The 22607-nt window shown below is 37.6% G+C and overlaps 1 protein-coding gene across 9 annotated transcripts in view; it reads right to left on the reverse strand.

The window, feature by feature from the left end:
- Positions 1-22607, reverse strand: part of EVC (EvC ciliary complex subunit 1) — an 81037-nt gene that overhangs the window by 48861 nt on the left and 9569 nt on the right. For 5 of the 9 annotated variants that reach the window (XM_040593842.1, XM_040593834.1, XM_040593817.1 and 2 more), the window contains exons 6-11: positions 21066-21167; positions 18665-18802; positions 16552-16710; positions 14791-15007; positions 12555-12703; positions 9642-9740 (exon numbers count right to left, since the gene is read on the reverse strand). In XM_040593842.1, the coding sequence (XP_040449776.1) occupies positions 9642-9740; positions 12555-12703; positions 14791-15007; positions 16552-16710; positions 18665-18802; positions 21066-21167 (864 nt within the window). The remainder of the gene's footprint in view (positions 1-9641; positions 9741-12554; positions 12704-14790; positions 15008-16551; positions 16711-18664; positions 18803-21065; positions 21168-22607) is intronic. The other 4 variants (XM_040593846.1, XM_040593825.1, XM_040593856.1 and 1 more) reach the window with 1 other exon arrangement.

Raw genomic sequence — 22607 nt, forward strand, 5'->3', positions numbered from 1 at the left:
CTTTCCCCAGTAGAAGAGAGAGAACAAAAACACATTGGAAAGGTCACACAGACAGTTCAGTACTTGAGCAGTATGAAGAGCAATTTTTGGTGTGAGTTCCACATGATTTTACCAGTTCAGAAAGCTTTATTGCCTGCCTGGTTTTGCTTTCATTGTAAATAAAGTGTTAGCCCTTAATATAAGCACTATAATATAAAATTAATAAAAACACTTAATATTTACTTCTTTAAATACAGCTAATATTTTTAAAACTCTTTTCAGCACTCGTGTTGCAAGAACAAGTCAATTCTTCTAGTTGTTGCCTTCTTTTAAATACAGGTTTAATTAAAACCTCCTAAGTGATTAAAATCTGTAATGTCTCAATAGAAACACAGAGATATTTATCTAGATGTCAAAAACATTTGTCTGCAGCTCATATACATGAAAAGTTCTAGCAGACTTGTCTTTTTGGGAGAGATACACTGGCATAATGTATTATTGTGTAAGAGCCCATTCCAACTGCTAGATGTGGTACTATAAAAAAGAAAATACAACCAAACCGGCCCTTCCCCCCTGCCCCCCCCACCCCCACCCCCCCAATGGAAAAGGATGTTAAATTGCAAAGTCAGGAGCTCAGAAACAAAGAATGAACAGAACTTAGGTTGCATGTGAAATCTAATTCTGTTCCCCTGTAACAAACTGGGGGCTCACACACCATTTCCACATGACCTTTCTCTGTTCCATGTTTAGGTTTATCAATACCCATTGAATGGATAGAATTCCTAAAAATTTTTATTTTGTACTTCTCATTGATTGTAAAATATCCAAATTGTGCACTGAACACTAAATTATTATTTTCCTCCTAGGATCTCTCTAGGATGCTAATCACCATATTAATTAGCTGTTTCACAAACAATACATAGCTTATCTTAACAGCTCTCTGCAGTAACCTCTTCTTATGGATAAAGCTGAGGCACACTATCAAAAGCGTTCACTACACCTTCAAGATGACCTGTCTTGATTTTTTCCACTCTCTTACCCGTTTATAAAGCATGCAGGATTTTCAGAGTCCAGCTCCCACTGGCTTTGTTTCATTTCAGAAGTGTTCTGAATTCTTGTAAATTGGGCTACAAGTTTCTGAAACTGGGTACTGGGTGTAAGTATAAGAATTAAGTCAAAGACAACAATCAGAGACCTAATTTCTGGTAATAATTCTCCCATTTCTAACGATTGCTCGCAACACATTCTGGACATGACAGTATCATTAGGGGAACATTTGCTACACAGGTGCATCCTATGTCCCCTACTCCTTAATTCTTACAGTTACCAGTTCCTGTTACAACAAAAGGTAGGATTCACACGGTCTGAATCATCTGTGTAGTCGGCCTGGCTTAGCTTGCCAACACTAATGAAAAATGGTGTGTTTGAATTCTCTCTTCTGCTGCTATTTATTTTAAAACTCAATCCTTCTGGGATTTAACATAGGCTCAGAGATCCTATGTTTCTAATCTCTGTGTCCCATACAACATTTAAAGAACACTCACTCCATCTCTGTAAACCACCTTCTCTGACCTTTACTAGCCTTTCAGGACAAGTTAACTCTCCTGCCTATACTGGGTGTTCAGGTATGTAAGAAACTCTCTTGGTTCTGAAATAGTTCAGAAGCAGTTTAGAGGTGCCTGTGGTATCTCTACTGCAACCTGAAAAGATCTCAGGCAGGGTGTTAAGTAACTACTCTTAAATAAACAGTTTCACCTATGGCAGCAAAATCACTTTGCAACGTATTTTGCTGCAGAACTGACAGCATTTCCCTGGCATATTGACAGCTCTGTATTATTATTTACTAGGAAACCTTTTGCCCAGAACATAAAGAAGCTATTTTGTTACGTGCCTTCATGCCATTTTGTTTGAAAACCAAGTGAACAGAGTTCTGCTTGCACTCCCTGCACCTTCAAATTACACTGTATACTTACCCTTGGCGCTACCACAGTGGGTATGTAGTTACTGAGGAAAAACCTGACTAGGTCCTGCTCCCACAAAATTACTTACCTGCATCACCTCATTAATGTGATGGGCCAGGTTATCATTAGATAAAAATGCTTAACTATTTGTTTGCAAAATAATGCATGACCCTCTGCTGAAAACTGGTGTATGAAAGGACAAGAAAGTGAGATCAGAAATCCAGAAGCAGTTTTTCAAATCACAGCCCCTTTAAAAATGAAAATGCTGGGTGAATACATGGAGGGGAAGCAGGACTAAGCAGAATGTTCTTTACATCACAGGAATGTTGCAAAATGGCACACAAAGCAACAGGGAGCCTGGTCAGGTGCTCTATGTCCCCAGGATGATGATTTTTAACAGCACTGCAAACTTTTTAAGTTCTGTTAAAAATTCTACTCTGACATAAATCCTGCACTTACTGGTCTCATCTGTGGTCCAGGATCACAAAATAAACCACTGTCAGTCATAACTATCAAAACACTAACTTCTGTGTTTAAGGAACTGCTGGCCACACTGCCTTCTTTAATCTGAATACACAATCGTATGGACATTAGACCACAGGCTGTCCTTCCAATCCAGACCCTAACACAACAGCGTGCTCTACCCAGAGGACATACCACAGGTACAATACGATGGCCACACTGTTTAATGCAGCACTTCAAAAAAAAGTAGTGGAACGGTGTTTTCAAATTTGGTAGGGTAAATGGTTAAGTCTACTTTTAGGAAAGACTGCAGATATGATTGAATACTACAGCTAACAAAATAGTTCAAAACTATTCATACTCCAAGGAATGTACTTGATCTGAAACAGTAATAAATTCTGTCTGTGAACAGGGATGGCACACTACATATTATAAAACTTATTTTGCACAAGAAAAAAAAGAAAAACACTAAGAAATCCTGCCACTTCCAGGATCTTCTTTTTGGACTAGAACCCCCACAAAATAGTTTTTACAAGCTTCCTGATATGCCATCTCTTGGTTTTTAGAACTTTTACTTAATGAAATTTATTCAAATTGATTCCATTAATAGAATAGCTGATTGCAGTGTTGAATGAACCTGTTTGTACTACCTGGCAGTCAATCTCAAAGCTTTTCAAAAATTCTCCAGAGATATTCATCAAGCATAAAGAAATAACATGGTGTATATGCAGAAATAAAATGGGCTCAGATTAAAATGCTAAGTGCATCTGAACTTCAAACAAAGCAATAAAAATATAATTTTGTCAAAAACCAAGGAAAGTACACAGTTTATCAGATTTCACTACAGAACCAATGAACAATGTTAATGCTTTCCCTCAAATACAAATAATTAAAAGGTTCCTACATCAGATGAGAATAAAGTGAATAGTCAAACTGTGAAGCAGAAGATGTATTTAGAGAGGCTGCCTGTACTGTATTTTACATGCTAGCTACTGACTAGTATATATTATCTCCAAGAGGCATCAGCACAGCTGTTTATTAACTTGTGATACAAAAGCATTTAATTAAAATAATTTAAATTTCTGGTCAAAGCTGTAGAATATTCTTGCATGTATCTCCAGAAGCTCAATGGCTAGGATGCTTATTTAAGAGGCAAGAGATTCATCTCCCAGTCCATGTTGTATCTTATTAAGGGCATAGATTCAATACTCAGATCATACATCCCATAAATACTTCAGACGTTCCTGGACACCACTGGCTACTAGAAAATACTTCACATGATAAAGTCACACTAAATGGAGGAAAGCTGATTGCGTGTACTTTTTCCCCTCTTCCACATGAAGAATTCTGGAAATGCTAATTGGAAAATGAAAGCAGCACCCTGCTTTTCAGCATCCTAAGACCAATAAAACACAATGACATTGAAGTCATCCTCAGCACAAGCTAATTAAAAAAAAAGTTTTTTATTTACATGCATTTAAAATGGAGGTTCATTGAAATTCTAGTCTTGCCCCCTCACTGGTCCTTGATTTATTCAGGAGGCAGTTTCAATCTTCTCTTTCTGTACAACCTTTTTAGAAATGTGCCTCTGTAGATAAGGTTATGCCCTTTACTAGATCTAACTATTAATAAATGGTGGATCCATAAAGAGGTAAAATACATTTTCTCATGCAATAAGGCAAGAAACAAACTTCAGAATGAAGGCTATCCAACCTCATGGATCTTGTATCAGCTTTGACTGAAATGACCAGATCAAATTTAATCAGTGCCCAAATGCAGAACTAAACTGAGCTCACACAGTAAGAGTTCACAAATTTCATCTATTAGATCATGCTGTCTTTCAGCCTTTTCTGGGGTAAGTCACAAGGCATAATTTCCAAAAGTGAGCATCTGAGGTGGAGGTCTCTTGGTATGGATTTCCATCTGAGACAAGACAAGCTGTGGGTGATTCCCCTTGAAAAGAAGCTACCTTTTGGTACCCCAAACTGCAGTCCACTCTATGAAAAGCATCCTTAACCGTATCTCATGTTAATGAAATTACATAAGGAAAGAAATAACAGAGTAAGTCTCTGAGAAACTGTACTTTTCATTTTAACAAAAAAAAAATCCCCTTTTATTAACAAAGGAAAAAAATCAAATACTTTGCTTCAACCTCACCTTCATGTTTACCCATCCATAAAATGTTTATTGCCTTGCCTGTTGATAATACTCATTACTTAATAGCTTTTAGTCTAAATTCCTGTGCATTTCTATGTTCTGTTAAGTCAAATGAAATAACATTCTGGTGAACTGCTATCAGTAAATGGGAATTATAAATGACAGTAAATTGTGTGTTTTCATGGTTTTGATGTTAAGGAAGAGGAAAACTAATTATTTTACCACAGACTATGTAATTCCTAACTGTAAATTGATTTCCTTTGTGCAACCTGCATGTCTATCTGTTTTCTTACTAATGAACTATTCAACCATCAACCTCTTAACTTCTCCTTTCCCTACTGAAATAAGTAGGTAGTTCCATTCCCCCACCCCACCCCCAAACAAACAAACAAAAAAAAGGAGAAATAAAAGATTAAAGGATGGTGAACACTTCATATGCTAAACTTGACCGACTTGCAAGGAGCTAGCCTTTTCTTTTGAAGAGAACATGAGAAAAGAGAATCAGAATAGGACATACAGAGGGTGCTTTTGCTACCATGTAAATGAAAATTACAGTAAAAACTTTGCAACTGAAAACCTACCCAAGCCAATACAAAACTTACTGCAGCACAGCATCCCTTGTGTAGAGGGTAATTCTGCAGACTGTGTTTATGAAAGCATTAGTCTGAGCCATTCACTTACCTCTGACACAATTCCTCCTCCAGTTATAATATACTGTGATAATCAAAACCGCTTGCCCCTAATTCTTCAACTTGCACTTCAAAAGTGAGTTATGAAGATAGTGTCTAGACATAGACTATTCACCTACAGCATACTATTTTAATCCACTAGTATGGCTGAAAAGTCCCACGTTATCCTCCAAATATAACTCATTCATTCACTTCAAGCATCAACAGATTCCATTGACCTTGGTTAAGTAATTTTGATTGATCTATTCATGTGTGCACAAAACAAACCTACTCAATTATTCTATGCAAACACAGTCAGCTTCCAGATCATTGCATTTTTACATATTTATTCACCAATTTGGATAATTCTTTGATGTATTGTAGCACTGCAGGCTACAGCAGTGCTAGAGGGTTATATAAACCTATCTTGATGAACCCACAAACTGTTTAAAAGGGGGAAAACTGACAAAATAGAAAAGCCACAGAAATTTGAGAAGGGCTTAGAAGAACCTTGTGAGAACAAAGTAAGGATCTTGTCCCACAGGTAAGTGACATCTTTTCTTCTGTCCCCAGGATATTTATTAGTTACCTATTTGACCACATGTTGACCTTTCCCCTATATTTTACTATCACCTCTTGCACTGAGGTTATCTTTCTACTTATTCATGAAACTAAGTCTGTCGGGCTTTTTCCCTGCTTGCTTATACAAGGACAAACCAAGGTAACTGTTGAAGTAAGTCGTCATTCTAGTGCACAACTGCTGGAGGAACGGAGGGCCTAAACTTAGTATCACATACAAGCCTTGCCAGGTTGTTTTCCCTTGAAAAAAAAAAAGGTAACAGACTAAGGACCACAAGCTTTGGGCAACAGCAGGGCACTTGGTCAAGTGAACTTATCAGAGTGCAACCCTTGGGAACTTTGTACTGGTTGTCTTCCCTGAGGATTTATTCTAGTTCATCATCGACAGTGCAAGTTTTGATAGAGTACTTAAATGGGGGTGAAAGGTTTAGAAAGTTGATACAGGATGCATGCACCTGCATGCTCTGACAGTTGCTTTGAAAGTTGCTGGAAACTGTTCTTAGCTGAAGAATGCTGAGAATGCCTGAGAATGGGACCTAACCAGCTAACTGGGTATTATCCATCTGTCTAACACTGGTGCTATCACACTCCACACATTACTGGATATTACTCCATATAGTCATTTGTCTGAATCAACATGGCTGTTCTTTACTAGGATATGGGTGTTTATCTGATGAATTGCATTACTGATGATGCCCCAAGGACCATGAAAGCAAATTAAGAAAACAGAGGGCCTGGATGTGTTAAAAAAGACCCCACCAGGGTCTGGGGTCTGCTGCCACTAATCTGACAAGTGTGGTGTGATTCATTCCAGTTCTGGGGGTTTCCAGCTGAAGTCAAGACGGCAATGGGTGCATAAGCAGGAACTTGTCTGGAACGCTAAATCCTGTGGGTACCGGACAATATTAGATCGTTCAGCCCAGAAGAAACAGACAATATTTGTAATCCTTGGCCAGTAGAGAGTATGAGCTACTTGGAAGAGGGAGCATACAGGATGCTACTGCTAAATCTAATCTTGGTTATGGAGAAATTGTGTTTCAGATAAGTTTGCCTCCTCTTGGATTTAGGTAATTAGCTCCTAGTAAGACATCTCAGTTTCACTTCCCTTAAATGCAACAGCTATTTAACTTCCGTGTGTGGGAAAGCATAACTACTTTGTGAAGTTCTGCAAGGCTTATTTTCACGTGCAATAAAATATAAAGTGGACTGAACTCTTAAATATTTAATTACTTCTAGTATTTTCCACTCAGACTATGTTTACAAATTATGAATGCATCTTTTTAAAATGTCTTGCAGTCTATCTTTGGATGTCTGGTGGTCCACAGGCTAAGGAATATTCATCTAAGTATCTGTGGAGCATGGCAGGGTGACTTCAGAGAGTTTCAGTCAGTTTCTTCAGTAATATTGCTACGATTCTTTTGTTACTGTAATGATAAAAAAGCAACAGAACAGAACTCTCTACTGGTGAATTTCTTTTCTTGCCTTCTAACTTAGTAACACATGCTTGCAGCTATGGAAATATGGAGATTAAGTGAACAATAGAATGTTTAACCAAATCTTTAATTTAACCTTTTCCTTGGTCACGGTAGAACAAAAATTGCAGAGTCCAAACCTTCCAAATGAGCACAAGGTAAATGACTATCAGTTAAGCTTCAGGGAGTACAGACCTTCTGGAACGACAACAGGGAGCACTGCTCTGTTTGTTGATGTGCCCAAACTAGCTGGTTCAAATGCAACTGGGACATAGGTTACAGTGCAGTGCTGACTACTGCCATGTGAGGGTTGCTGGTACTCAGCTGGTCAGTCTAATGTTTGCTTGCTTAGGTCTACCTGAGCTGCAGTCACATCACTGCACTGGGGAGTATCTCAAATCCCTGTCGCCCTCCCACCGTTATCTTGCCTTCCCACTGGTAGCAGTAGATCCTCCTAGCAGAGACCCAGAGAAACTAATTGAAGGGGCAAAGCTTCTGCTTGTCCAAGGTGCACTTCTACTGTGAAAGTGTGGTGGAACAGAGAGAGAAGCAAAGGTGTTGGGGTTGTGAGATGCAACTCCTTCCCCTTAATGGTAAATCTACTTTTGCTTTTATGCGCCAAGTAACAGACAACATGTGTAACTACTGCACTTCCCTCACTGCAGAAATCAGAACAGCTCCATCTACCTACAGCGGAGCTACACTCATTTGTATTTTCTATTCTTTCTAGCTTATGCTGCTTATGAGGTATATTCAGAAACAGTCTGTTCTCCTAAAACTCTGACAATCTGTAGTATGTGTATTTAGGGTTAAGGGGAGAAAGTGCAGCTGTTCATTATGTTAAATATCACAATAAAAATGTTTTATTAAAGAAAACAGAAGTGGAAATTAAGATTTGTGGACCCTCATTCAACAGATGCCAGCTGGATCACAGTACTTGCAGTTTTTCTTGTCTGGCTGGCAGTGTTTGTTTGGGATAGGAATAAGAGAACAGCTGTAATATGGAATGTAATGGCTTAGAGATGGGTGAATTGGTAGAGTTCAAGTTTGTACAGCTCTCCTGGCAACTTGGCAATTCCAGAAACACTTAATTCATCAAACCGATTTTTCTTTAATGGAAAAGAAACCTTAGCTAATAGTGCTTAAAGAAATAGGATTTTCAGTTTGATCTTAGTGTCACTAAAGCAGCGTAAACAATAAAGGAAAGCAATATAATTCCACAAATGAGGTGGAACTATGCAGGGTAAAAAAATTCTTTGGTCTCCAGAGACTTCAGGTGAATTGAGGAAGGGGGTGGAGCAGTTAGTAACTCTGGAGAATGGACTGTATAGTAATGCACAGTAATATCAGCAGACATGTTGATTTTTCTTAAATTAAATAGTTTTGCACATTTAATCCACCCTTATTCACTGGCATAGCCCTCCAAGCAAACTTTACCTTTCTCCAAAGTAGCAGTAATAGTTCTCAAATACTCTGTTGCTTGCACTATTGCATAAAACCATGGCAAAACTATTTGTTCTAAATACAGTGGCTTTATTTTTTTTATCAACTCAATCTGAAAACGTGCATGTAGACTAGAGCTAATTAAGATTGTGTGGGTATCTTATCCTAATGTGATAGGGACTACAAGTTTCCATAACACCCTGATCTGGTCATAATTAATCATGACAAGGATTCTGTTGAGCTGAAAGTGATTAGCTCCAGCCTAATTAAAGGTCATTGCTGGCTACAGCTTTGGGCTTCATCAGATAGATCATGTTATATATTTTTTCGGTGCAGACAGAAAATCATTAAAGATGATGCAAAAGCATGAAGTATCTACATATTTTCCAAATGAGTAATATAAAGAAGTCTAAAAATATTACTTACACAAAAGATCTGAACTTATTTCAGGGAATTAACTAGCGTCAAAACAATTTCTCTGAGAGGAAAAGAGATGAGAAAACTATTTTTTGAGATGTAGTGAAGTTAACTAAGAATAGTATCATCCTACTGTGGTGCACAGGAGATAATTATGCTACATAAAAGAAGTCTCTCTCCCAGTAGTAATGCCAGATGTTGTATGCTCTCAAAGTTATTGTAGCCTTGTCAGCCATGCAGGCAGCACATTTTGGCAGACCACATAGGCATTTTCTGACTAATGTGAGGTTAGGAAATGTAGTGGATTGGGAAGGTAGTGGAAAGGGCAACCTAATGTGGAAGATTGTCCTGTCTCTATCTCCTGGTTTGCCAGCCTAGCTTCCTGGAGCTGCCATGATCTCTCTTGCAATTCTCCAACCCTCCCAGGCTCTGACATTGTGTAACGAGGTTAGAGGATCATGAGAATTATTTTACTAAATAACACATATCACTAGAGGTGGTACCTTGTAGAGATCTGCAACAGCCTCAGTGCTCTTGAAGTCATCCTCCTCCTCCAGTTCCCACTGTGCTTGTCGATGCTTCTCTAGCAGCTCATGGTAAGCCTAAAAGAAACACATTAGGTATACTTAAATAGCTGAAAAAGTTTTGATAGCTTTTTGTGATCCTCCCCTTCCCTGATCTCCTTCCCATATATCATCACAGCAGTGTTTATCTGAAACTGTGACTCAGAGGGAAATGAAACTTGCCTTATCACCTCAATTTGAGCATATCTAGTCTTGAGTATGAAACTCCCTAGCCTCAGCAATTTGGGATTAAATAATATGTACTAGTACTGGAAATTGTGAAATTATCTGATTTGCAGCCTGCTTTCCTGTGTATGAGTATCACTTCATCACAGCCAGTACTATGAGGTGCAGAACAGCCATCAGATATCATCATCAGACACCTTAGTTACAGTAGTATCACACTGTATAGGGCTTTTACACTGGGGTTAGTCACCATGTCCCATGGTGCTCCCTAAAAGGCTGATCTATGACTTGGTCCAGATTTGGTCCTTGGTCAGAGACTTAAGAGGGTGCTATTATTTTTTTTTTCTTCAAGCTAGGACTGTAATATGTTGGCATCCTCATGTGATGTAATGGAAGACTGAATTTCACAGGCAAAGAACATCCCATTCTATAGACTAATGAGTGGTCTTATACATAAATATTCCATATTTTGATTTAAACTACCAAGTGCCCTCTCACATTCCTGTGGTAGACATGGCTTTCTAGGTATGTCAATAGGGTTCTTCTAAAGAGCATGAAAGTGCTCATAAACTCTTCATGTTCAGGTCATTCTTGTAGAGGTGGACTTGAAAATTCACACTGATGAAATCATAGTTTAACACGGAATTTGACAAGTTGATTGCTGTAACTTGTATGCCCACCGAGGGAGGGCTGGGCAAGACTGGGTTACCATAACTAGTACTTTTTGGCTGTGTGCTTCACTTGATCACCCCTGTACTCTCTGCCAGTGAAAAACAAAATGAAAATGCTCCTTTTTCCAGTGGAAACATAAATGTAGGAGGCAGAATGATATAGGGACTCTAACCTTTACTATCTAGGTCATTTTGTCATATAACAAAAAAAACTCAGTACTGCAGCAACAAAATCATTACCATCCAACTCATATTCAGAAGAAACTGATGCAAAGAAAATTCACTGCAAAATCCACCTTCTTAATCGGCAACCACTGAAAATTCAGCAGTAAGGTCAGATACTGTCGAGGCTGCTACCATGGTTGCATTTTGATGAGATGTAGGGGGGAAGCCAGAGAAAAGAGTGCACTTGATGGCTACAACTCTGGGCTCATGGTGAGGATTCAGGACCAACTCCTTCACTGCTGGTCTGGCTGTGAACCATGAAACAGGTTTAAAATAGCTTCTCAACGTTGAGGGGATTGTTCGCAAAAAAATAATTACCGGATAATTTAAGACAAACCATGGTAGCTGTAGATATATACAATTTCTTCTTATGCTTCAATCAGTCTCTGGACTCAAGACCCCATCCATTCTGGGACAAAAGGCTTTCTCCACTCTGGCACCAGCAAAGCTTAAATTTCTGATCTGTCTTACTATTTGCACACAGGCGTTTCATAATACTAAGATTCGGTTGTGTTCTGTCCTGCAGCATGAAGTGCAAGTTGTCTATTCCTGCTCAACTTGTCATAAGTAGATCATTAGTCTACAGTTTAACTAAGCATATTTGTTAGCTTTCTAAGGAGTACAGAATAGAGCACCTCTTGCACAAAGCTGTGTGACTAACTTTGTCAGGGAGAGGTCTTATTACAGAAGTTCTAAGCTTTGTTTAATGAATTTGGGAGGTGTCCAAGAATTCTGAATTATGTGTGTAAGGAAAATACATTCACAAGTCCTCAGTGGCTACAAAAACGTGTGATAGAATTATATAGTCTCAAGTTATGAAAAGACAGAGGTAAAATGTGCTCTGCTGTTTTAAAGTGCCTGAAACCTTTTGTTTTCAAGTTAGGTGTTGCCAGACAGATGTTGCATACAAGAACAGTAACTGCATTATCTAATTCATACAATATAATTAAAGAACTTGGCCCTGCAGTACAAAATTGCAGTGTTGAGATCAATAAATTTTGACAGTTTGCCACAGGAATTTGGGTCTTCTCATACAGTAATGTATCTAAGTTATTAAATTTCATCAAAAGTTTAACACTGCTGGATGTAACACTTTAACCTTAAACTATTTCTTTTCATGAAAATTGAGGACTGATTTTTTTTATTATTTCTTAGTAACTGGGGTCTGTAGTTCTCAGCAGTTATAGCAGTTTTCCAGCTCTCAGCATTTACAGCTAAGAAATCTGATGTTGTATATACATTCTGAACAACAATAAAGCTGTACAGAAAATATGGCCAAAAAAACATTACACTGGCCACTGTATACCATATTAAATTATCTATTGCTAGCCTTCTCTAAGGTATTCAGCCAGCAATCACAATGAGTTTTTCCTCTGCTTATGTGAAATTTGATAGTCTTTTGAGCCTCAGTAACCTCACCCATAGAAAAGCAATTAGATTAGTGCAGTCTGCTTTCTTCTGTAATGCAGGCCAGATACTTCCCTCCACAGATTTCCTATATTGAACATATAGTATCTAAGTTTTCCAAAAAACATGCAATCTAGCATTAACACCCTTTAGCATTTTGTTCCAATGTGACAACACCAACACTGAAGAAAAAGTCTCTAAGAAAGCTTAGGCAACAGGGGATTTCACCCCTTCCTACCTGTGCTACTGTACATGATTCCCAGGAGGTCTCAAAAATCCCAACTTTATGGAACTCAGAGAAATCTGCAATATATTTGGCCTTAAAAACTAATGGAACAGTGAAATTAAGCTTTTACATGCTCACCTTAAGAAAATCATGAACATCTTCATTACGAAAAGTTTTACTGAGGAGACTCCCCTGTTCAGCTTTGTGTCTGTTTTTGAGCTCTTCTCTCTTCTTTGCACGGCACTCCAGTTGTTTCAAGATCATGTCTTTACTTTGCTGCATACATTCTGGAACATAAACCACTGATGATTAGATACCACAACTCCACAGGGAGAAAGTAGCATCTGCTACCGTCACACAACATAAGCGCACAGAAATCTGTTAGAGAGTGAAACAGGCACGTAATTACCATGCAGGATTTCATATTTGACTCCTACTTCAGACTTTTTAGATGTGAACTTTTGGGTTGTTACATGGCACTTAAATCCATCAGGGTTTTGGATCATTACCATCCTGCACCCTCCCTTTCACTGGTGCTTCAGAATGGAACCGGTGCTTTTGATGTGCTGCCTCTGCTTCATGTCTCATTGCCTCTCCACCTAAGAACTTAATTCATTTCCCCCCACTCGCCCTGTCCCAGACCAGTACTTCACTCCTGACACAGACAGCTAAAGGGGAACACAAAGAAATAGTCATTTGTGGCTGCTGTTGTGCCACCACACCAAGCTGCCTTAACTATAAGAAATTACTTTTTGGAGAAATAAAGTAATACAGTACTGTAGCACTGAGCATGTTACTTATTCTCCATGCTAATTTACTGTGCTTATCCACAGGCTGATGGTGCAGTGACAAAACACTTGAAAGTGCATCGAAAGTACAGGAAAACCTGTAATAAAAATGTCATCTGAACAAATGTAGCAACTGTTATTTTTAAATGCTACTTGACTCTCCACTACTTCCTTGTTTGCTTCCTAGGAGCAGTCTTGCTGGCCCTGTGCTCTGCTTGTGAATTACAGGTACAGTTTAACTTAATGTATTTAGGAGCTCATAACCAAGGTCAACATAGACTCTCATGTGAAAATGCTGCACTCCAGATTTTGTTTTATTTTTTAACACATTTCATTTCTATCTAAACCCAGGAGGTTGATAATGCCCTTTTGCACAGGCTGTACTATAATATATAGCTATATATAGCTATAAACACCTACTTGGCATAAAATCAAGGCCTTGACTGAGGTATTTTTGCTCTGGAACAAGAGAAAATTGACAAAAAGTGGGAAAAAAACACCCACAGATGTATGCTTAAGGAATGTTAGTGGCTGAACCTATGCAAAGACTATGAACTAGGTACGCCAGTTTTAGAAGCAAACGTCCATGAAAATCTGTACCACAATATACAATTCATATCAGAAAATGGTATCAGTGAATGCCAAAAAGTGAATGAGCAGCACTGCAGCAAGAATATACTGCAACAAGACTACATTCATTCTGACTATTCCATTCACTGAGCTCTAACCCCAATGCCATTTTACTAGGACAATTTTCTTTAAATACGCCCACAAACAGCAGAAAAGGTTCTGGAAAATGTGTTAAATACTTCTCACTGCTTTCTTTTTGGCTAACCATGTACTCTTAATTTTCCATAAGCGCTCATGGGAAGCACTGAGCCCTTGATACAGCACCTATTAGTTGGGCTATGTTTCTCAACATCTTGGGCAGTAGGTAACATGCACAGTAACACAGGGAGAACCTTAAATCAGTGGGTCAGTAGCTTAGACTCTGTTACAATTGTGTACTTTACAGATAGGAAAGGCGAAGGGTGGAAGAGGAAGAGACTTAGTTTTTTGAAATATTTTAGTCTGACATAATACAAGAGAAGTTCACCTGAAGATCATAAGCTTTAAAGATATCTTTTGACAAGAGTGACAGCACAACTCTTTTGTGTTATCTTCTGGCTCCATATGCTAGCAGGAGATCATGAGATGGTATTCTGCACATACACAGCTCTTTCTGTTCCTAACACTAGCCAGTACCACAAACAATGTCAAGTACATTAACAGTAAATGGAGAAATCTCACAAACACTTGGAACAAATGTGACTCTTCAATTTTCAGATTAATGAAATAAGGTATAGATTATGTGAACTGTACAGTAACTTCATAGTAATGCCTGGAACAAGACCTAAAAGGCTTAAAGCCAAGGTTCCCATTCTGAGCATCCACCCTTCACAATAATAGTGTTCCTGGCCAGCTCATCAACACCTTTTCAAAACAGAGGGTATGGGGCCAAAGCCATAATTTCTTTACTATTTAATACAATAATGAGAACTCATATCCATATTTGTTAAGTCATGAGCTCTGGTCTAAGTACTCACCATTACTGAAATGCGCCAGCTGTTCCCAGAAGGCCTTGTGCAGATCTGTTAAAAGTTCTTCTTTTTGTCGGACAGAGAGATTATTCTTTACAGTTAAATGGTCTAGAATATTTGATACAATATTTAATCTACACTTGCACTCTTCTGGTATATAGGACTTCAGTGAATCAACCATTTTCACCATAAGCTCCCAGCTGAATAACCTTTCCTGAATGTCCTAAAACAAACATGAAAAAGTCCTGTTCAGAAACCAAGAACCGGTCTTCGGTTGTGGTTGTTCTCTCATTGTATTATTAATTTACAAACTACACAGAAAACTAAGGCTTCTCAAGACCATGTGAATAACAATCTTTATGTACTTAAATACTTCTGAAAATCTTGACCAGTGTAGGATAGCAGTAGATTTATTGCATGTTCAACTGCAAGACCTAATCTAAAACTACCAGTGTTTTCCATTATTTGTAGCTGACAAGATGACATTAAGGCAGGAAAAGACAACAACAAGCTTGCAGAACAAACTTAAATACTCAAGGGGGAAAGACAGACAGAAGGGCAACATGGAAGTTGCGGACCTCTTTTCAAGATGCTATATGGCACACCAGCATGGACCTTCATTTTGACACGTATCTTATTTTGATACTGCTGTGACTCCTTCGAGTGTGTTGTCAGCTGGAATTCAGTAGATATACTAAAAACTAGTACAATTGCCTATGGCCTAGCATCTTTCATTTCACTATTAGAGAAGAAGCCCAGGATTCCAGTATAGAGCAAGATTTCCTGGGTGAATATGCAACTACTTTAGATAATGCTGCAAGGTTGGAAAGAGTGTGACAACTACTGTAGTTAACAGACGCACACATACAATGACCTTTGCAATGAGATGTAAGCGTCATGGTAGTGACTTCAGGTAGAAATATGTTCTGTATCTATATCCAAACACCTCATTTGAAGCCTGACCATCTGAAGGAACTTATTGTACAGTAGCCCAGTACGGGTCAAGTGTGATCAGCCGCAAAGACTATTTTCACACCTCGCCAGCTCAGTTTACTTGCTGCTCCAATGCAAAACTAACAAGCTAATAATTACTGTATGTGCTTTAGTAAGCCAAATAAAGCTAGCTATCCATTTATTCTCCAAACTAATAATAAATTCAGTGGGCCAGATTCTGATTGTACTGTTAACTTATAAATTTCAAGTAATTATTTTAGTATGTCCTGTGCAAAGCAAATATAGGACCTGTTAGATTTAAGACAACATAAAGCACAGTGCTGATGCATTCACAAATGCATTTTTCCCTCTTGAGACTGTATCACTAAGAGATGTTAAGGGTCTTCAATTCCAGTTAAAGTCACTGTACACACAGTATCAGCCTAAAATTTAAATTAGGATTTCTCAAAGTGGAATAAACACTCTGAAAGAAAAAGAAATAACCTAATGCCCAAGGTAACAATTTTTCTTCATCATTAGATCCAGTCCTCTTGCTCCTGGCTTACTGTCTGCATTAATACCGCTTTTTCCTAACATGACTGCCTGAACGGTATTTTGAGAATTAGAAGTCAAGTGCAGAGAGTTCACCCTCCCGTGAGTCTTCATAAACAGCAATCGAAGCTGAGCTCTTTGAAACAAAGCTGAAAGAGACAACCAGAGTAAGCTGCCTACATCATTCCCGAGGCAGGACTGACAGACTCTGTGCACTTGCATCATTCTTTATGTTCAGATTGACTAAATCTCTCTCAACTTTGATTTCTTTTTGTACTTTACCATTGCCTGCAAATCTTGAGATTCACTTAATAAGCTTTCTACTGCAATCATCTTCTCAGTCAGATCCATCATTATCTTTGTTGCTTTGGCACTTGAGCATTTTGTTTGGTCCAAAAAAGCCTGCTGGGCTTTGTCAGTCTGCTTCCAGAAAGTTTCCATCTGTGGAATATGAATCAAAAACCAATTCATGTTCCCTCATTAATCATCTAATATTTCATTACAGCAAGAGGCGTACGAGTCTACCAAGATACAAGTCACCGAGACTACAGACAGCTTTTGGTATTAGTTACAGTGAAAATTTTTCATAGCTACAGTGCCTGTTTACTACATGATGATACACGTGCTGGTGGCACATAACCAGTAGATCAATCCTGACCTTTTTAAAATGTAGTCATTCTGTATAACCTGCTAAGAATTTGTTAGTTCTCTATGTATTGCATCTATAAAAGCCTATTACATTGTTAGCAGTAATGGGAAAACTAAAAAAGATACCAAACTGCAATCCTTTTTTCTGAGAAGTTTGTTTAGCTGTGGGAGCAGGCATTTTAGGAAAAGTGAAAATTGTCACTGTTTTTCACCATTAAAGCCTTTCAAAGACACATGCTACATAAGCACTTTGTAACTGTGCTGGCATGAAGTACTTTATGCAGTATCAGCACAGCCCATGAGCCTATTCCAACACATTATCATATGGGTAATCTCTAGTTTTAGGCTCCAATCACGCAAACACTTATGATTGTGCACAACTGTGAATATTCTGTGGTCTTCAATGGGATTACTAGTACACATAAAGATAAGAAAATTTACCCACTGTCAAGATTTATACTATGTCTGAGTTTTGGAAAAAAATGTGACTATGGCATCTGTAAGGCAAAAAACCCCTTTATATTACAGAGGGAAGAGTGGATTAGTTCAAGGTCCTGATCTATATGAATCTGTGCACAGGGAAATCATTTTCAATATGGATGAAAAGCATCTGCTGGCATAAGACTGACAGACCCACTGAAGGATGACTGCTTCTGTTGAATAACTGCCTCATGTTGCTCAGCGAGGCTGCCAGCAATTTTTTTATGTGACTAACGCCAGAGAACTCTAAACAATCAATTTTTCACAGAGCAAAGTTAAATCGCAAAAAAAACCTTGACACAGATGTACCATCATTACCAGGACTTCCACTATAAAGTGAAAGGCACAGAGAATCAAGAGAAAGCTGAGAAAATTCCCAGTGAAGCACTTAACCACAAGATATTAAAAAACTTCTCTATTAAATCCTCTATGGAAAAGGCCCAAGTCTGAGATGACGGGCTGTTCAGGGCTGAAGTGTCAATCAGTGCAGGCAGCTCACATTGCTATCAGTCTGACTAGTCAGTCTCTCATTTTCATCAGCAGTGAATTTGCTCATACCTCAAAAAACAGGACTGGGAAGGAGAATATCTTTCAGACTACTCAGTTTGCTGGAAAATAATATACAGAATACTCTTAACCTCCACTTTTCTAGCCTGCAAGCTATTCAGACACAGTGACACTACTGAAGAGAAAAAAAAATCTTAATTTGAGAATCAAATGCCTGCTATCAAACTGTATTTTTACATCAATGCTGCATAATTTTACATCAATTTACATCACGTAAATGTATTCTAATTCTAATGCAGAAAGGTGCTAAAGAAAAATGTTTTGCTTAAGTAAATGTGCAAAGCATACTAAAAGGTTGTACTGTAATTATTTTCTTGGTACTTATTTCAGTTGAAAAAGTTTTATAGCCTCTTATTACCTCTTACTCAGTTATGGAGGACTGAAGAAAACAGGTGCTAGGACAAAATTCCTAAAAGTCGGGCTATACACAGGCTTGAAATAAATCTTACCATCTGACAAGCCAGAGACATTTCTCAGTTCTAAATGCACTGTGATAAAACAGTGTTTGTATAAAAAACATTGGGTCCCAAAGGACGTTGGAAATACCTTGCTGGAGCAGTGTAAAAATATTTTCAGGAGTTGTACACATCTAGACTACTAACTGTGGACTAGTCAACACAACAGTTAAAAAAAATAAAAAAACATTCCACACCAAAAGAATAACATTACAATAAAATTTTAGAAAAAAATTGAAAGTTACATTATCTATTACGTGCTCAGAATATTCCCTTTCTTTCCTTTCTAAGTCTTCTACAGTCTGGTACTCTGAATTATGGGCTCCTGACACCTCAGTATTCTGGAGTCTAGAGTGAAGCTGCTTCTGTAATTCTTCAAAATCCTGGAGGAAAAAGCAAATGATTTGTTACACAGAAAAACAGGCATAACTTCTAAATTCAGGAGTGAACTGGTATGTTATTTTTGGCTCACAGTTAAGAAAGCTGAACAAGAGCGTTTAGGAAGTTCTAACTCTGAGTAATGTACCTTCTGCAGCAAGCAAAGAAAACTCAAGGTGTACGGTAGCTCTGAACCACAGTTAGTACAAATACATACATTTCCACTAGTATGTGAACACCATCTTTACTGAATTCAAGTTTTAGTAAACACTGCTTCCTAAACTTTCATACTAATAATCCTTTGAATCTATCCACAAATGTATTTTTATTTTAATGCACGTGCCCCATCCTCAGAGGCAGCTATGAGTGCACGTTGTGTTTAAAAGCAGAAGTATGTATCCAGATATGACAATCAGCGTTTCCTGCAGAGTGCTAGCACACACGGATGAACACCTGTAATGCTCATATGGGACAAATTACAGGCTACATGATTATATGGGGTTTTTTACAGTTTTTCAGTCCTTTGAAGCCATGATTATTTTTTCTGAAAGCTAATGATAGCAACAAGTATTAGTCTTCTGTCATTACTTAGGAGGTTGGTACTGAAATGGAGGATTCTTCAGTTGCTGAAACATGCCTTACACAACAAGCATTTACTTTTAATACCACCCAATTTTAAGTGTCAATGCATTAAGTTGATACTCTTATGCCTTAAAGAAATGTAACCACATTTTGACAAGCTTCACAAACAATTTCATCAAAATCCTATGCATTTTTCTTACAATGCAGAATTAAAAGAGGAAAATGCTGCTGCAATAAATCATATAATCTTCCATCTTGGCAATGCAGTATGACAGTAAATAGTTTCTAGTGCTAACGCTTTTGCTTATTACCAACATCTCTTTTACACTGTATTCATAACCAGCCTTGTCCCTTTACATGATATGGAAACTCTAAGATTGCCACATGTCCAAGACTTTTCTCTCCATAATACAGGACACAGGAATCCCATATTGACACTCAGACAACTGGACTACTCTAGCAATTACTTCATCTAACAAATATTTAATCTTCACCTTGAAGCAGCTCAGTTAGGTGCACAAAGACACTGATGCTGTCAAACCTCTTTAAGAGTTAGGCTATACCGGGAAACATGCATCTGTATTACCTCTGTGTTTATAAATTGAAGTAATTACCAGAAGTCCATCAGAAAAAGGGATTCACACACCAAAAATAATTTTTCCTTTAGTAAATACAATCAACTTTAATATTAAAACTGAAGATTTAAGGCAGAAGACTGGTTTTAAGGCAAAACACATTCTGATATAAATTATAAGGTACAACTACAGAGATTCCTGATATTCACAGATTGTGATACTGCACAAACAAAATAAATCTCAACCAACTAGAGCTGACAAGCTGATAGACTAATGCCTAAATGTGAAATTCCATCTGTATGTGAGAAGATTATATATTGGATTAGGCTGCTCAGAGAAACAGTGGAGTCTCCTTTAGGGCAAATACTCAAGACTTGGATTGGAAGGGCACTGGATAACCTTACTTAAGGCCCTGCTTCCTACAGAAGTTTGGATGAGATGATCTCCAGATGTGCCCCTCAACCCACACTTTTCTATGACTCTAACCTCGAAAATGCAAAGTGGAACCAGTAGTTCTCCTATTTTGTTTAGTTTTTTAAATCTTTTTTCCTTGTAATAATCTTAAAAATAGTACTATGACTCCACCTGAAATGCATTTTGACCGTCAATGTATGTCTTCCAGTTCAGAAGTGGCATATGGATTTTGACACAACTATATGGAAGAAAAAAGGACAACAGTGAGGAAAACAAGTATATTTTCCCTTGATGAAAGCCTTGAGTTTCCTCCTAGTACTTTATTTCCTGCTATTTTATTATCAGTAATGATACATGGGACCAGACAAAGACCTGATAATTAGAAATTATTAAATCTGAGTGAATAAGGTTCACAATGTTCTGTTTGCTTGAATGGATTAAACTACAAAATACTTTTATCCTCAACATATTACACACATCACTGTTCTGATCACCTCATACAATAACAATGAGGAAATGTAGAGAAGGTAAAAGAGAGAACCAACTAACAAGGGAGTTTCTTTGCATTTCTTCTGAAATAGGTTACAAATCACATTGCTGCTTAAAAGGAGCAAGTCTGTGGCAGCTTGTACCAACAGGTGGGATTAATTAATTAATTCTTCTGTGGTCTTAAATATTAACCCACAAAAACACTTACATTTTTCTGATTTAAGAGGATCTTCTTGAACAAATCATCAGTAATCTTCTTTTTATGATAAAAGTCTGTGAGGTATATTTTGAGAACCTGAATAAACATCTGCTTGAAAGGAAGGAGACAAAACCTAGGGTAAGTGCCTGCTCAACACTGTAAGGACATCTTTGTGATAACTTTTGTTGATTTTTATCAGTCAGTGAGACTATAGTGAATCATAAGCAAAATAACAGACACATCATCAGCAACTCTGTAGTACTTCCATTGTGAAAAATTCTTTGGCTTTAGTAAGATACTGGAAAATGGTACAACACAGTTCTAACATAGACAAGGACATAATATAATCTCACATATCATTGTAACCAGACCAACACATCTGAAACTGTCCTTTACCAGAGAAAATGCAGATCACTTAAGAATACAAAGCCCATTTTTCTAAAGTTTAATGAACTCCTAAACTGAAAGATACTAACATATTCATTACTATGATTTCAACTGAGGCTGGCCAAATAAGTATCAAATATTTTTGTTTGATATTTTTAATTTCAACTGTAGTTGGTCAAATAAGTACCAAACATATGACCCAATAGTAACCATCTCAAGTTCCAGCTACCTTCTCTTACAAAAAATACACCTATTATCCAGTTGTGCTTTTGGTGTGATTTTTTTTTAAGATTGTAATACTATTGCCTTCAAAAAGATGTTTTTGAACACTGGGATAATCTTTGCTTAACCTCTTCCCCTCTTGCCTCAGAGTGTCAGTGTAAAGACAATTCACTTCATTAGTAACTACTGCAGCATTTTCCACTGTGAAATTTAACAGCCACCTACCTATTACTCATGTACTTGAAAACAGATGATGCAGAAGTTGCCCATTTTAAGCATATAAAAATATAAATACAATTTTATTTACATATATAAACAGTTATCAAAGCCAACATTTCAGTCAATAAACATCTGAAAAATATGTTGTAATTAGAGCTCGGTAGAAGAGAAAACCATGAAGCAGTCATGTTTTGAATCTCACTTGCCAACATTTTGGATAGGAGTTTGGCAAGTTTCAAACTCACACCACCAAAACACCACTTACTATTGAAAAAAAAAAAAAAAATTTCAGGAAAACACTGAAGGAAGAGGACCTAGATCCTAAGGTAGACTGAAATCAGAGAAAGGAGAGTGGAAAAGGAAGAAACTACTCTCTAGACTGAAACTTTTTTGCCCTTTTTCCCTGCTAGCAAAAATATTAATCTACTCAAAGCTTCAGCTAAAGGTCAAAGTCATCTGCCTTCGTGATAATTTCTGGTGGGCCACAAAGTCTGTTAAATGAATGTTTTCTTAGTGTTTCTGTGATTACATCACCATTTTACCTTACCTTTATTTACAAATTGATGATTAACTTTGAGATGAAGTTCAACCTTCCCTAGTCAAGCTAAACTTCCTTCTGAAATCTGATCTCAGGTTTCCTTTCTCATCTTCTTAAACGGGAATAACCCATGAGAAATCTGTTCAGAAAATTCCACCCCTTGAAATGTAATTTATTAGATGCAC

This window comes from Falco naumanni, chromosome 1, assembly GCF_017639655.2.
Source record: "Falco naumanni isolate bFalNau1 chromosome 1, bFalNau1.pat, whole genome shotgun sequence".
In the NCBI taxonomy this organism is placed as follows: Eukaryota; Metazoa; Chordata; class Aves; order Falconiformes; family Falconidae; genus Falco; species Falco naumanni.